This window comes from Nerophis lumbriciformis, linkage group LG18 (assembly GCF_033978685.3).
Source record: "Nerophis lumbriciformis linkage group LG18, RoL_Nlum_v2.1, whole genome shotgun sequence".
NCBI classification, from domain to species: domain Eukaryota; kingdom Metazoa; phylum Chordata; class Actinopteri; order Syngnathiformes; family Syngnathidae; genus Nerophis; species Nerophis lumbriciformis.
In genome coordinates, this window is record NC_084565.2 from 38,735,001 (window position 1) to 38,752,500 (window position 17,500).

Genomic DNA, 17,500 nt, shown 5'->3' on the forward strand with positions numbered 1-17,500 from the left:
ATGTCCCGATCCGATATTTGGATAGGATCGGCCGCCGATATTTGCAAAAAATGCGTATCGGCAAGGCATGGGAAAATGCCGATCCAGATCCAGTTTTTTAAAAAACTCCGCACTGTGTTTTCCAACGCACCTATTTAAATAGTACCTTCCACTTTTCTGCTGCTCCCTAATTTCCGTTCCGCATTTTCCAGCACACCTTCAACACATCCACAGGTCTGTGGATTCTCACGCCGTTGCTTTTAGCTGCTGGCATTACACGACAGGCTCTTCTCACTCTTTTCTGTGTCTCCCTCTCACAGACAGCAAGTGCACCTTCTTACACACGTCACAAACTGTCACGTCATACGTCACATACTGTCACGTCATACGTCACATACGTATACGTCCTCCCCGAGCAGAGAGGTAGCAGCATGGCTAACGTTAGCTGTGATGCTAGCGCAGCCGTGTGACCAACGTTCTCTCTAAGGTGCGCGCTTGTGCAATTGCGCACTGTTTAAACGTCCTCTGCGCATAGCAATTATATGCCACGCACAAAACCAAATAAAAAAATAAGCGCATAACAATTTTCGACACACGGACACGACAGAGAAAACAGTTTTCGTCATCATCTGTCGAGACGCTTATCTCCGTTCGGTGCCACACGTCCACACCATCAAAATGCAGAGGCAAAAATTTCCAGATCAACACCGTATGAAAAAATTTGTGATTTTTTTAGTTGTGATTTCCTTCTCTGCATGAAAGTTTAAAAGTAGCATATATTAATGCAGTATGAAGAAGAATGTTTTAATGTAGCCATGCAAGCCTTGAAAGAAAATGTTGAAAATCAAGACTACATTTCCTGCAAATGGATGTATTTCTACTCTATATTTTAACTTTAGATTTATTCTCATATCAAACTCTTTTGGCTGTCTTTTTGACACTTACATCCGGCGCCCCCCTCCACACCCTGGATTATAAATAATGTAAATAATTCAATGTGATTATCTTGTGTGATGACTGTATTATGATGATAGTACATATCTGATAGTATATATCTGTATCATGAATCAATTTAAGTGGACCCTGACTTAAACAAGTTGAAAAACTTATTGGGGTGTTACCATTTAGTGGTCAATTGTACGGAATATGTACTTCACTGTGCAACCTACTAATAAAAGTCTCAATCAATCAATCAAAACACATAGAATCATCATACTGCTGTGATTATATGCATCAAGTGTTCATTCAAGGCTAAGGCAAAATATCGAGATATATATCGTGTATCGCAATATGGCCTTAAAATATCGCAATATTAAAAAAAGGCCATATCGCCCAGCCCTAGTTTCAATGATGCCATTTCTGTTTGTCATGTATAATTTTGTCTATTTTGTGTTTATCCTTGAATAAATAGGTCAGTTTCTTGTTACCAACTATTGTGTATTATTCAAACTCACCTAATTCAGCTGGCTAGTTGTTATCAAGAGGACTAAAACCCTTTTCAACATGATTCTGACAACTAAGTAGGCTAAATAACTTTAAACTTTAATACATGCTCGGATAGGCCAGTATCGGTCAGTATCGGTATCGGTCAGTATCGGTATCGGATCGGAAGTGCAAAAACAATATCGGTATCGGATCGGAAGTGCAAAAACCTGGATCGGGACATCCCTAATGTTATTACCTACAATTATTGTAGTAAAATAAAATAAATTTAGCGAAATACTACATTCAATTCATTTAGATTTATGACATTTAGAGCAACAATGTAACCATATGAATAACACAAGAAAAAATATAGATAGGCTATTTGTAAAAACAAAAATTGAAGAGTCCTGAAAGTCCTGAAGTTCAACTTTAGTATTTAGTATTGGTATCAATACTACCGATAGTATACTGCAAATGGTTAAATTAACCAAGGTAACTATTGTTTGTTGGCCAAAATATATAAAAATTACTAAATTATTTCACTGTAATCTTGGACAACAAGCATTAAATGTTTACATGAACAAACACAACACAAAAGAACATGGTATAATAAAGGGAAAATGCTTTTACTTGAAATCAATCACTTGTAGAAGCTGGAGGAGTCCATGCTTGACGTAGAGGGTCGCTCAGGAGAGACCGCAACCATCCCAGGACATGAACCGGGCTCCGGAGCGATATCGGCGCCTGTCTCGAGACTCGTCCGCAGAATCATCACCCGTAACCTGGCCGGTGGGGACAACTATGGCTATCGCACACTTCAATACAGGCCTGAACTGAATTGTGTATGAAATGATTTGTTTTCCTGGTGGCAGGTGATAGCTGTGAGGCCGCCAACATGGAGGACCAGAGAGAATCCAGTTCTCAGACCCAGACTGACGTCAATGAGCCACCAGACAAACAGTGCAGCTTCACTGAGAAGGTAAGAATCACTTTTGCATCTTTTACTCTAAACCAGGGCTGTCAAACTCATTTTCGCAATTGAGCCGCATGGAGGAAAAATGTGGTAAAATCATGGCATGATAATCTAAAAATAAAGACAACTTTGTTTTACTTTGGCCCAAAATAGAAGAAGCACATTCTGAAACTGTACACATCTCAAAAAATCCTCTTGACATAACTCTTCAAGTTAGCTAAAAAAAAATTGGGGGGAAAAAACTGGTGCAGTGTCAAAAACACAATAAAGAACACAATACATTTAGACTTTGTCTCAAGCCATTCAACTTTAAGCATACTTGCCAACCTTGAGACCTCCGATTTCGGGAGGTGGGGGGTGGGGGGCGTGGTTAAGAGGGGAGGAGTATATTGATAGCTACAATTCACCAAGTCAAGCATTCCATACACACACACATATATATATATATATATATATATATATATATATATATATATGTATGTGTGGGAAAAAAAATCACAAGACTATTTCATCTCTACAGGCCTGTTTCATGAGGTGGGGTTCCCTCAATCATCAGGAGATTTTAATGGGAGCATTCACATACGATGGATTATATAGGGCACAGAGTGGGTGGGTACAGGCTGGTGTAGGGGCGTGGTGATTGGCTCATGTGTTACCTAGGAGGTGTTTCCGTCTGTGGCGGCATGCTGTTACAATTTCGCTGCGCTTGTTGAGGGATGACAGGTCTGGACGGTAAATAATAAACAGTTTTTCTTTCAAGCATAGGTTGCATCTTTTATTACCACTATTGTAAGGTGTGCTGGATGCAAGAATTTGCCATGTTATTGAATATTCAACATTATTGTCTTTGAGGTCCCAAATGTGTTTGCTGAGTTCTGTGGTATTCCGCAGGTTTTGGTTCCTGAAAGAAGCCTTGTGATTGTTCCATCTGGTTTTGAACTCTCCCTCAGTTAATCCTACATATGTGTCGGATGTGTTAATGTCCTTGCGTGTTACCTTAGATTGGTAGACAACTGATGTTTGTAAGCACCCCCCGTTGAGAGGGCAATCAGGTTTCTTTCGACAGTTGCAACCTTTGTTGGTTTTGGAGTCGCTCTGTCCGGGGGCCGACGGCTCATTTGCAATTGTTTTGTTGTGGTTTGAGATGATTTGTCGTATATTGTTCATACAGCTGTAGCTCAATTTAATGTTGTTCTTGTTGAATACTTTTCTTAGGGTGTTGTCTTTGGGAAAGTGTTTGTCAATCAGATTGAGGAATTTGTGTCTAATGTTAGTTGAGACGTTTTTGCTGTATGGGGGGTTGTACCAGATGATGTCGTTTCGTTTTCTGTTCTTTTTCGGTTGGTTTCCTGACGTGGGTTCATAGGTGAGGGTGAAATTGTATCCGCTTTCATCAAGGGCTTTTTGGTACGGGGGGGTTGCTTGGTCAAATTCAGCTTTGCTAGATGACAGCATCGATAGCCTTTTATTAATTCCGGTAGGTATTCTTTTCGTGGTGGTGAGTGGGTGGTTGCTGTCATGGTGCACGTATTGGAGTGTTGTGTTGGGTTTCGTGAATGGTTGGTAGCTGTTATTTCTCAGGTTGAAAGTGACGTCAAGGAAGTTGACGGTTTGCTTGTTGGCTTCAATCGTGATCCGTAGGCCGTTCTCTTTGAAAATTTGGCATATGCTCTTCTTGGTATTCTCGCTGCTCCTTGGCGAGGCGCGACACACTGCCAGTCCGTCATCACGGTATATATATATATATATACATCCTGAAAATATGCAAACAAAACTGTGTTTGGATAATTGATACTTCAAACTTGCATAAATAAATCTCAATATAACATAACTTGGCTTCTGAGAGCTTCAAAATGTAATGAATAAAATGCTAAAGTTGTTGATAAACAAGCAATTATTTTAATAATTAGATATGGTCATTTTAAATGAATTATTATGATCATTTAAAATTAATTATTTCAAACATGTTTATTTAAATGTATAATTCTATGGCTGGATGTAATAAGGAGTCAGAAAAAATACAAATAAAAATACAATAAATTTTTATGTTTTTAGCAAAATATAGTAAAAATGTATTTAGTTTTTTTTTTTTTATTAAAAAATATATTTATTTGTAGGTAAGATAAACCTAGTAATACAATTTATCTCTAGTCTGGATGATTTAGTTCTTGTCACCCTGTTGTACTCCCGTCCCGAGGCCACGCCCCCTCCAGCTCCGGCTAAAAACCGGGAGATTTTCGGGAGAATATTTGTCCCGGGAGGTTTTCGGGAGAGGCGCTGAATTTCGGGAGTCTCCCGGAAAATTCGGGAGGGTTGGCAAGTATGACTTTAAGTCACAGCCTATCTCTACCCAAAACACTGTAAAAACTATAAATCTTTAATATAATGTTTGTCTTATTTTTAGTCAGTAAGTTTAGAGGTCATAAATGCACACTTTTGAACATGCTCTAATATGTCATTTAGTCTTAGTCATAGGGCTGGGCAATAAAACAAGATCAATATATATCGCGTAATCGATAACAATAAAAAACGCGTTCGATAAAACGTTCGATCATTTTTTTTCCCCCTTCTTCGTCGGAAGAAAGCGGGATTTGAACAGTGGCACTCGCTCTCTGGTAAGCGAGCAGCGCAGGAAGTGATCAGTGATCAGTGGGAGTGACACGCTAACAGCCGATCGGGTGACAGTATCAACTATCAAGTTCTTTGCATGGAGTGAGAAGAGGAAGTCAAAATGAAGAAATTGTACATAAAAGAGGAAAAGTCACCTGGACAGTTTGGCACTTTTTTGAATTTATTCAAAGGGACCGTAGTCAGACCAATGACTCGCCCTTTAGAGCACAGCTGTAACATACTGGCACTAAACCTGCAGAAAATAGTTCTTCTCATGTTTCTCTATGTTTACATTTTCACACTATTTTTTTTACACTTTATTAAGCATTTCTTTCATATTCCTTATTTTTGCACTTTCATTGTAAGAGTTTATTGTTAAGTGTTCAATGTGATTTTACAATTGTGTTTACATTTTTTGAGTGTTTTACTTTGACATTTCTTTTCCTTTCTGCCTTGATAGCTGACGGGATTATAATCAGAATTAAAAATGTTTACATTTAATACATTTTTCTTTTGGTCCTCATTATTGATAGGCCATAAAATATAAACAATTATCAATATCAACTATCATGATACAATAATGCCGTACTTAGTCATTATTATCAATATTAAAACCTCTAAAGGCTTAGTGGCCACATGCGTGGACAGCACCTTTTAGCTCTTATTTCCAAAATTGAGTACACTACTGAATTGGGGTCTTATGGCCGCTTATGTGGACGCTTATACTGCCATCTGGTGGTGTCAGAAGACTATAACATACAATGGAATTTGGAAAAAAAAAAGTGTAAAAATAAGAATTAGCATGTCACTAAACATGAAGTACACGTTTGTGTACTTATGGACTAAGTACATCATATCAAAAGATGATTCTTAGTTTTTATTCTATTTAGGGTCCAATAAGCCAAAATAGCAAAGAGAAATAAAAAAAACATGTAAACAAACAGCTTGGGCCTTAAAGTGAGATGTCTCTTTTTCTCTTGTGTGTTTGTAATATCTCTGTCACCAAGCAAAAATATGTTTTATTCGATGACTCGATGAATGGAATGAACTTTCATTTGAATACCGTATTTTTCGGAGTATAAGTCGCACCTGCCGAAAATGCATAATAAAGAAGGAAAAAAACATATATAAGTCGCACTGGAGTATAAGTCGCATTTTTGGGGGAAATGTATTTGATAAAAGCCAACAGCAAGAATAGACATTTGAAAGGCAATTTAAAATAAATAAAGAATAGTGAACAACAGGCTGAATAAGTGTACGGTATATGAGGCATAAATAACCAACTGGTATGTTAACGTAACATATTATGGTAAGAGTGCACTATCAACACCGTGTATGGCGGGGATGGTGTTCTGCTGACCTCGACTGCGGATGTTGTGGATCGGTGGAGGGAATACTTCGAAGACCTCCTCAATCCCACCAACACGTCTTCCTATGAGGAAGCAGTGCCTGGGGAGTCTGTGGTGGGCTCTCCTATTTCTGGGGATGAGTTTGCTGAGGTAGTTAAAAAGCTCCTCGGTGGCAAGGCCCCAGGGGTAGATGAGAGCCGCCCGGAGTTCCTTAAGGCTCTGGATGCTGTGGGGCTGTCTTGGTTGACAAGACTCTGCAGCATCGCGTGGACATCGGGGGCGGTACCTCTGGATTGGCAGACCGGGGTGGTGATTCCTCTCTTTAAGAAGGGGAACCGGAGGGTGTGTTCTAACTATCGTGGGATCACACTCCTCAGCCTTCCCGGTAAGGTCTATTCAGGTGTACTGGAGAGGAGGCTACGCCGGATAGTCGAACCTCGGATTCAGGAGGAACAGTGTGGTTTTCGTCCTGGTCGTGGAACTGTGGACCAGCTCTATACTCTCGGCAGGGTCCTTGAGGGTGCATGGGAGTTTGCCCAACCAGTCTACATGTGTTTTGTGGACTTGGAGAAGGCATTCGACCGTGTCCCTCGGGAAGTCCTGTGGGGAGTGCTCAGAGAGTATGGGGTAACGGACTGTCTGATTGTGGCGGTCCGCTCCCTGTATGCTCGGTGCCAGAGCTTGGTCCGCATTGCCGGCAGTAAGTCGGACACTTTTCCAGTGAGGGTTGGACTCCGCCAAGGCTGCCCTTGGTCACTGATTCTGTTCATAACTTTTATGGACAGAATTTCTAGGCGCAGTCAAGGCGTTGAGGGGATCTGGTTTGGTGGCTGCAGGATTAGGTCTGTGCTTTTTGCAGATGATGTGGTCCTGATGGCTTCATCTGGCCAGGATCTTCAGCTCTCACTGGATCGGTTCGCAGCCGAGTGTGAAGCGACTGGGATGAGAATCAGCACCTCCAAGTCCGAGTCCATGGTTCTCGCCCGGAAAAGGGTGGAATGCCATCTCCGGGTTGGGGAGGATATCTTGCCCCAAGTGGAGGAGTTCAAGTACCTCGGAGTCTTGTTCACGAGTGAGGGAAGAGTGGATCGTGAGATCGACAGGCGGATCGGTGCGGCGTCTTCAGTAATGCGGACGCTGTATCGATCCGTTGTGGTGAAGAAGGAGCTGAGCCGGAAGGCAAAGCTCTCAATTTACCGGTCGATCTACGTTCCCATCCTCACCTATGGTCATGAGCTTTGGGTTATGACCGAAAGGACAAGATCACGGGTACAAGCGGCCGAAATGAGTTTCCTCCGCCGGGTGGCGGGGCTCTCCCTTAGAGATAGGGTGAGAAGCTCTGCCATCCGGGGGGAGCTCAAAGTAAAGCCACTGCTCCTCCACATCGAGAGGAGCCAGATGAGGTGGTTCGGGCATCTGGTCAGGATGCCACCCGAACGCCTCCCTAGGGAGGTGTTTAGGGCACGTCCGACCGGTAGGAGGCCGCGGGGAAGACCCAGGACACGTTGGGAAGACTATGTCTCCCGGCTGGCCTGGGAACGCCTCGGGGTTCCACAGGAAGAGCTGGACGAAGTGGCTGGGGAGAGGGAAGTCTGGGCTTCCCTGCTTAGGTTGCTGCCCCCGCGACCCGACCTCGGATAAGCGGAAGAAGATGGATGGATGGATGGATTATGGTAAGAGTCATTCAAATAACTATAACATATAGAACATGCTATACGTTTACCAAACAATCTGTCACTCCTAATCGCTAAATCCCATGAAATCTTATACGTCTAGTCTCTTACGTGAATGAGCTAAATAATAATATTTGATATTTTACGGTAATGTGTTAATCATTTCACACATAAGTCGCTCCTGAGTCCTGAGTATAAGTCGCACCCCGGGCCAAACTATGAAAAAAAAATGCGAGTTATAGTCAGAAAAATACGGTACTCGATCACTGAAATATTGAATAGCCGCAGCCCTAGTTGGTGTCAATAAATATTTAGGCCAGCTTCATGAAGGCTCCCCTTGTGATGCCTTCAGGTACAGCCTGTCCCGCTGCGCTCGTAAGAAGTCGCGTCTCCTTTCGCTGCAGCAGACCGGCAAAGAAACAGCTCATTTTTTTTGCCGCCATACAAAGCGTCCATTTGTGAAAACACTGCAGTCCTCCTGTCTGCTAAACTTGCCTTTTTAAAGGCCCTACTATAAACGTCTCTTAATTAGTTTCTTACTTTTTGACCCACTTGGCAATAAATATTTTCCTCGCCGCCTCTCTGCAATCCCTCACGTGACCAAAGTGAACTTTGACCTACTTCGAGCGTCCTCCAGAGTTTAGTGACATGTTACGGTGGATTCTCAACCCGACGTGTCCGTATTGGAGCGTTGCCGGCACTGACCTCCAAGTCACACCGCCGCCGTGTGGCAGATAAACCCCCCGACGAGTGATTTCTGACACCAGCCGCCATTTGCGGGCGGTCCCTGCCTGCACGGAGGCCTGACCAGCGCTGATAAAGTCTCATTGGAAGGATTGTGTTACCGTCCCCTTTCCACTTTGGAGTACGCTCCTTCGTTTATGCTGCAAGTGTGACGGGGCGCCGCCAAAATGTCTTGACTCCCTCGAAAACATGCCCCCCAAAAAGCCTGATTGTGTGACTGCTAAGTGACAAACACTAATACTAAAGAACAGCCATGATGTCATGGCGTCACCTGAAACACTGAGCGTCCAAATAGCTTGCTACTCTGAGGGGGTTATGCTATCTGTGGATTGGTATGCAGTATTCCACCCATCCATTCATTTTCTACCGCTTGTCCCTTGGGAGCCTATTTTAGCTGCATTCTGGCGGAATCCTATAAAATCAATAAACAGTCCTAGCTCTGCGCTGCGCTTTGGACACCCCCCGCACTCATACTTGCCAACCCTCCCGGATTTTCCGGGAGACTCCCGAAATTCAGCGCCTCTCCCGAAAACCTCCCGGGACAAATTTTCTCCCGAAAATCTCCCGAAATTCAGGCGGAGCTGGAGGCCACGCCCCCTCCAGCTCCATGCGGACCTGAGTGACGTGTTGACAGCCTGTTCACACGTCCGCTTTCCCACAATATAAACAGCTAATGATCGAGGGCGAGTTCTTGGTTTCTTATGTGGGTTTATTGTTAGGCAGTTTCATTAACGTCCTCCCAGCGCGGTAACAACACACAACAACAGCAGTCAAGTTTTCGTCTACTGTAGTGCAGACCGGATTGTCTTGTCATTCTGATGAGCGCGACCAGTCTGTGAGCAATTGAAACGTCCTGTGTGCTTTTTCCTCCTGTATAACAGGTTAGTTTTGGTGAATCAACTCACTGAATAATATCCATGTGATCTTCACATTCTGATGGTGGAGCCTAACTCTAAAGTGTTTGTGAGTTGTAGTTTGTATTTGTGAATGAATCCAGTGCACAGCTGCAGTAATCAATACAAAAAGGCGAAAGTGCGCAATGTTTATATAGGAACTTCTGATCTTAATTCAGACTCCCAAATTAGAGCTCCCGTTTTCTTATTGATTTTATAATGTATATTTGTATAATGTGTGTGTTCTGAAATAGTGACAGAGAATAGAACAAGGATGGACAATTCAACCCTTAACTCAACAATGAGTAGATGAGTGTTATGTGTGTGTATATGTGTAAATAAATGAACACTGAAATTCAAGTATTCTTTTATATATATATATGTATATATATATATATATGTAATAAAAAAAAATATATATAGCTAGAATTCACTGAAAGTCAAGTATTTCTTATATATATATATATCTTAACCACGCCCCCAACCACGCCCCCTGCCCCACCCCCGACCACGCCCCCCAGCCCCCACCTCCCGAAATCGGAGGTCTCAAGGTTGGCAAGTATGCCCGCACTAGTACAAAATCACGTTCCCATACCGTTGGTATTTGTCGGAGAGTAACTCTGGGCGATCTGAGCTCATTTAACACATGTAGCGCTAAATTTGACCAGTAGAGGGCAATAATGCTACACCTTAGGTTTAATTGTGATGAGTCGCATTCATAATAACTTGTATTAATCTACTTGTTAATATCTCGCACTTTCTGCTGTGAGGCGCTTCCATCGGCACTTCTTAAACTTTACTCAGCACTTATTTCTTCTCTTGTTTCAAACTAGCTATCGTAGCTAATGTATTAGCATGCCTGCTCCTGCTTTCGCTCGGTGTGTAACATGTTTAGCACTAATACCTGATAATGATACTTAAGATTCTAAAAAATGCAGTTTATTTGCTGTCATGGAGGTGATTATTATTAACTTAGGGGAGTAGAGAGACCTTAGCTCAGTGGTCCCCAACCTTTTTGTAGCTGCGGACCGGTCAACGCTTGAAAATGTGTCCCACGGACCGGGGGAGGAGGGGGGGGGGTATTTTATTTATTTTATTTATTTTTTTGTCATAAAGAAATACAATCATGTGTGCTTACGGACTGTATCCCTGCAGACTGTATTGATCTATATTGATATATAATGTAGGAACCAGAAATATTAATAACAGAAAGAAACAACCCTTTTGTGTGAATGAGGGGGGAGGGAGATTTTTTGGGTTGGTGCACTAATTTTAAGTGTATCTTGTGTTTTTTATGTTGATTTAATTAAAAAAGAAAAGAAAAACAACAACATATTTTTTTATTTTTTTATTTCTTGTGCGGCCCGGTACCAATCGATCCACGGACCGGTACCGGGCCGCGGCCCGGTGGTTGGGGACCACTGCCTTAGCTGCTAGCTAGTCAACCCGGGGCATACTTGCCAACCTTGAGACCTCCGATTTTGGGAGGTGGGGGGAGGGGGGTGGGGTGGACGTGGTCGGGGTGGGACGGAAATACTGGACGTTCAGTGAATTCTAGCTATATACACATATATATATATATATATATATATATATATATATATATATATATATATATATATATATATATATGTATTTTATTATATATATATATATATATATATTTTATTATTTATGTATATATATATATATATATATGTATATATATATATATATATATATTTTATTATTTATGTATATATATATATATATATATATATATATATATATATATATATATAAAATAAATACTTGAATTTCAGTGTTCATTTATTTACACATATACACACACATAACACTCATCTACTCATTGTTGAGTTAAGGGTTGAATTGTCCATCCTTGTTCTATTCTCTGTCACTATTTTTTGAACCATGCTGAACACCCTCTCTGATGATGCATTGATGTGTGGCACGCACAAAAGTGCTTTCATCAAATGCATTAGATGGCAGTATTGTCCTGTTTAAGAGTGTCACAACATTGCTGTTTACGGCAGACGAACTGCTTTACGGTATACAAAAAAGTGACTGCTGTTGTTGTGTGTTGTTGCCACGCTGGGAGGACGTTAATGAAACTGCCTAACAATAAACCCACATAAGAAACCAAGAACTCGCCCTCCATCATTCTATAGTTATAACGTAATTGGGCAGGTACGCTTTTTTATATTGTGGAGGACCTGAGTCCGCCTGAATTTCGGGAGATTTTCGGGAGAAAATCTGTCTCGTGAGGTTTTTGGGAGAGGTGCTGAATTTCGGGAGTCTCCCGGAAAATCCGGGAGGGTTGGCAAGTATGACCCGGGGACTAAAAACGAATAGTGTCAGACAAAGGGGAACGGCATTTGTGTTAGCCAGCAAAAGGCATTAGTTTGAATGTTTGATGTGAATGTTTTTTAATTTCTATATGCGTAAACATCTGTAGTTTATTGTGTGAATGTATCAACACTAAACCTTATATTTTGTTCATGTAAAATACACAATGGATGCCATATTTTTGTAATGTTTATCTTGTGTTTTAATTTTCAGTCTATGTCAGGTTCAAACACTGATGACATCTATTAAACAAGACAATAAGCAAGGAATTAAACAGAGACAGAATTAAATTTGGCTCAATGAGGAGAAACGCGTACACCTGTACCCTTTACAGTGTCCCACCACGCTCTGACGAAAGATTGTACGCCTCCTCTTTTATTTGGACTTTCCTTGATTACATGGCAACAGCTGTTTCTAAGGGAGGTGGGTCATAAACAGCCATCGCCTTTGATTACAAAACAGTTCAGGGAAAAGGTCGTAAAACAGTCGTTGCCCTCGGTCACAGAACAGTTCAAAGAAAAGGTCGCCTGGAGGGGAGTCTGGTCCTGTTTCTTCTCCGCTTTGTAGTACAATCTTTCTGTGGATTACAATATATCAAAGAAACAGAACACCTTCATTTTGCTTCCCATCCTACACAGTGGAGTTTTACAAGCCTTTTGCCTGGTAGGATCAAAGACAGCTTTTGTCTGGTCGCCGGGAACTCGTGGCAACACAAAGTTTTGTGATAACTTAGATACAATTATTCTGACAATCTATTTTCAGGAACAAGTGTAAAGAAATGGTAAATGGGTTATACTTGTATAGCGCTTTTCTACCTTCAAGGTACTCAAAGCGCTTTGACACTATTTCCACATTCACCCATTCACACACACATTCACACACTGATGGTGGGAGCTGCCATGCAAGGCCCTAACCACGACCCATCAGGAGCAAGGGTGAAGTGTCTTGCTCAAGGACACAACGGACATGACGAGGTTGGTAGAAGGTGGGGATTGATCCAGGAACCCCATACTTGCCAACCCTCCCGGATTTTCCGGGAGACTCCCGAAATTCAGCGCCTCTCCCGAAAACCTCCCGGGACAAATTTTCTCCCGAAAATCTCCCGAAATTCAGGCGGACTCAGGTCCTCCACAATTTAAAAAAGCGTAACTGCCCAATCACGTTATAACTGTAGAATGATGGAGGGCGAGTTCTTGGTTTCTTATGTGGGTTTATTGTTAGGCAGTTTCATTAACGTCCTCCCAGCGTGGCAACAACACACAACAGCAGCAGTCACTTTTTTGTATACCGTAAAGCAGTTCGTCTGCCGTAAACAGCAATGTTGTGACACTCTTAAACAGGACAATACTGCCATCTAGTGCATTTTATGAAAGCACTTTTGTGCGTGCCACACATCAATGCATCATCAGAGAGGGTGTTCAGCATGGTTCGAAAAATAGTGACAGAGAATAGAACAAGGATGGACAATTCAACCCTTAACTCAAGAATGAGTAGATGAGTGTTATGTGTGTGTATACAGTATGTGTAAATAAATGAACACTGAAATTCAAGTATTTATTATATATATATATATATATATATATATATATATATATATATATATATATATATATATATATATATATAGCTAGAATTCACTGAACGTCAAGTATTTCTTATATATATATATATATATATATATATATATATATATATATATATATATATATATATATATATATATATATATATATGTGTATATATATATATGTATATATGAAATACTTGACTTGGTGAATTCTAGCTGTAAATATACTCCTCCCCTTTTAGCCACGCCCCCGTCCCACCCCGACCCCCCACCTCCCGAAATCGGAGGTCTCAAGGTTGGCAAGTATGAGGAAACTTCAGGTTGCTGGCACGGCCACCACTCTCCCAACCACGCCACGCCGTCCCCTGAATAAAACTGAGGAAGGAAAATAATAATTGAAAAAAAGAACATCAACGAAACTTCTGGAGCTTCTGTTTCTTCATACTGTTAACTATCTGTACACGCTGGAAACGAATAGCGAGGGCAGAACAATGAATGTATTGACTTTGTAGGAATACGTAAACTAAGCCTCAAGGGAATACGCACTTTCTGACGAAACATCCCGTATTGATGCCCCCGGACTCTTGAAAGTCTTCGTGATGTAGTTGAATAGCCGTGGTTTAAGCACTGCTGCCACCTAGCTGGAGTGTGGTGTATCATTCAAGCATGAACAAAGCCCCCGTTTGTCCTGTTCTGGCGTGTCATATGACAACATGTTTTCATAGTAGGACTCTCTGCTCTACTTGGCAATGACCACTCACTAAACAACTTTCCCAACCAGCGGGGGGGCTCTCACTGTGCGAAGGGGGCAGTGCGTGAGTACGACGAGGGCCGCTTTGGGGCGATGGACATCCGCTCCAGCTGTGTTTAGCAATCTGACAGATAGTAATTCCCTTTATTAAGCCTCTCGGCTCGGGCCGGGCCAAACGATTGCAGATGTAACCCTTGGCATGCCGGCCAGATGTCCCCGGAGCCACGAGGCTTGATCAGCTGCGACTGGAGAAGCGTCACGTGCTCGGGGGAAATGAGTTTGGATCTCCCTCCGCCACATGAGCGCGGCCGCGATCTTTGGCCCCGACACCAAAGCCTTCACAGGGGCCTTGAGAAGCATTCTCCGCTTGCTCCTTGGCAGGCCAATCAAAGCGCCGACATCCCTTGAAGTATTTTATAAGAGGAGACAATACGAGGAGTGGCACAAATCATAGATATCAAGAAATATAAAAGATAACTCAAAGCACATTTTAAGAGGCGGGGCTCTCTTCCACTTTGGAAACAAGAGCCGGGCTGTAGAAGCAGATACTCCAGCGTGAACCGGAACCATGGCAACCGTATGGAGCTGTGCATAGGGGCCGATCACCCACGTGGGATTGATGGCAAATTCTTTCTCACCACCAAGCAAAAACCGCCCATGCTCAAGCCCCTTCTACACTAGACTGGCTAAGGTTATCCAGGGTAAATCCCACCTAACAATACCCTTGTCCACACACACACACACACACACAATGGTCGTTTAAGACACCGCCTTCCCTTCGTCAGCCGGAAAATGCGCACGTCATAGTCACCTCCAGTGTCGCTTTGTGTGCAAGTTCTTAAATGTAACTTATCTGAACAATATCCATCCATCCATCTTCTTCCGCTTATCCGAGGTCGGGTCGCGGGGGCAGCAGCCTAAGCAGGGAAGCCCAGACTTTCCTCTCCCCAGCCACTTCGTCCAGCTCCTCCCGGGGGATCCCGAGGCGTTCCCAGGCCAGCCGGGAGACATAGTCTTCCCAACGTGTCCTGGGTCTTCCCCGTGGCCTCCTACCGGTTGGACGTGCCCTAAACACCTCCCGAGGGAGGCGTTCGGGTGGCATCCTGACCAGATGCCCGAACCACCTCATCTGGCTCCTCTCGATGTGGAGGAGCAGTGGCTTTACTTTGAGCTCCCCCCGGATGGCAGAGCTTCTCACCCTATCTCTAAGGGAGAGCCCCGCCACCCGGCGGAGGAAACTCATTTCGGCCGCCTGTACCCGTGATCTTGTCCTTTCGGTCATAACCCAAAGCTCATGACCATAGGTGAGGATGGGAACGTAGATCGACCGGTAAATTGAGAGCTTTGCCTTCCGGCTCAGCTCCTTCTTCACCACAACGGATCGATACAGCGTCCGCATTACTGAAGACGCCGCACCGATCCGCCTGTCGATCTCACGATCCACTCTTCCCTCACTCGTGAACAAGACTCCGAGGTACTTGAACTCCTCCACTTGGGGCAAGATCTCCCCCCCAACCCGGAGATGGCACTCCACCCTTTTCCGGGAGAGAACCATGGACTCGGACTTGGAGGTGCTGATTCTCATCCCAGTCGCTTCACACTCGGCTGCGAACCGATCCAGTGAGAGCTGAAGATCATCAAGACCACATCATCTGCAAAAAGCAGAGACCTAATCCTGCAGCCACCAAACCGGATCCCCTCAACGCCTTGACTGCGCCTAGAAATTCTGTCCATAAAAGTTATGAACAGAATCGGTGACAAAGGGCAGCCTTGGCGGAGTCCAACCCTCACTGGAAACGTGTCCGACTTACTGCCGGCAATGCGGACCAAGCTCTGACACTGATCGTACAGGGAGCGGACAGCCACAATCAGACAGTCCGATACCCCATACTCTCTGAGCACTCCCCACAGGACTTCCCGCGGGACACGGTCGAATGCCTTCACCAAGTCCACAAAACACATGTAGACTGGTTGGGCAAACTCCCATGCACCCTCAAGGACCCTGCCGAGAGTATAGAGCTGGTCCACACTTCCACGACCAGGATGAAAACCACACTGTTCCTCCTGAATCTGAGGTTCGACTATCCGGTGTAGCCTCCTCTCCAGTACACCTGAATAGACCTTACCGGGAAGGCTGAGGAGTGTGATCCCACAATAGTTAGAGCACACCCTCCGGTTCCCCTTCTTAAAGAGAGGAACCACCACCCCGGTCTGCCAATCCAGAGGTACTGCCCCCGATGTCCACGCGATGCTGCAGAGTCTTGTCAACCAAGACAGCCCCACAGCATCCAGAGCCTTAAGGAACTCCGGGCGGATCTCATCTACCCCTGGGGCCTTGCCCCCGAGGAGCTTTTTAACTACCACAGCAACCTCAGCCCCAGAAATAGGAGAGCCCACCACAGACTCCCCAGGCACTGCTTCCTCATAGGAAGACGTGTTGGTGGGATTGAGTTCGGAAATCGGTTAAAAAAATATATGGTCTTTTTTCTGCAACATCAAGGTATATATTGACGCTTACATAGGTCTGGTGATAATGTTCCCCCCTTTAAGGCGGTCTGTCATCACGTTTTTAGCATTCAATCAGACATTATTGTGAGGTTTTTTATTAGTGTTCCTAAAAATACCGGCCCCCAGACACATTTTTTTCTCTAAATTTGGCCCCCGAGTCAAAATAATTGCCCAGACCTGGTTTAAGGGGTTATCCGGCTTAGTGTAGACATAGCCTCAGAAAAGTAGCGTCAGATTTACCGCCTGTCCGAGCACCCACTGGCTGAAATGTAGATCGGCGCCTATGGAGCCGTGAATTTGTATCACAGTGGATATGACTAGTGATATGATGAGAGGAGGTGTACGGTGTGGCATGCCCTTAGATAGAGGACTGGAGCCTCTCTCTCCTGGGTCTATTCCCGTGCATCAAGGACAAGGTGTGGGATTATGAAAACACTAATGTCGGGGGGGCAGGGAGGGGTCTCCACAACAAACTGTTAGGGCCTCCTCCTGGGATGGAGCATGGCTAATCCAGAGCAGCCGACTGGGAGGAAGGCGAAAAGAAAGGCCACGATTGAATCCTTTGGAGTCCAGGGGAGTTTTTAGCACTTTTATGTACTTTTTGTCTTTACTTTTATGTCTCACTTTAAAACACCTTTTTTTTTTTTTTTAGTACAATTTCACGTGTGCCACGGTTCATCTA

General features: G+C 43.6%; 1 protein-coding gene across 1 annotated transcript in view; it reads left to right on the top strand.

Annotated features, from left to right (window-relative positions):
- Positions 1-17,500, top strand: part of crocc2 (ciliary rootlet coiled-coil, rootletin family member 2) — a 185,459-nt gene that overhangs the window by 9,300 nt on the left and 158,659 nt on the right. The window contains exons 2-3 of the mRNA XM_072915124.1: positions 2,055-2,193; positions 2,277-2,383. Coding sequence (XP_072771225.1) covers positions 2,055-2,193; positions 2,277-2,383 — 246 coding nt within the window. The remainder of the gene's footprint in view (positions 1-2,054; positions 2,194-2,276; positions 2,384-17,500) is intronic.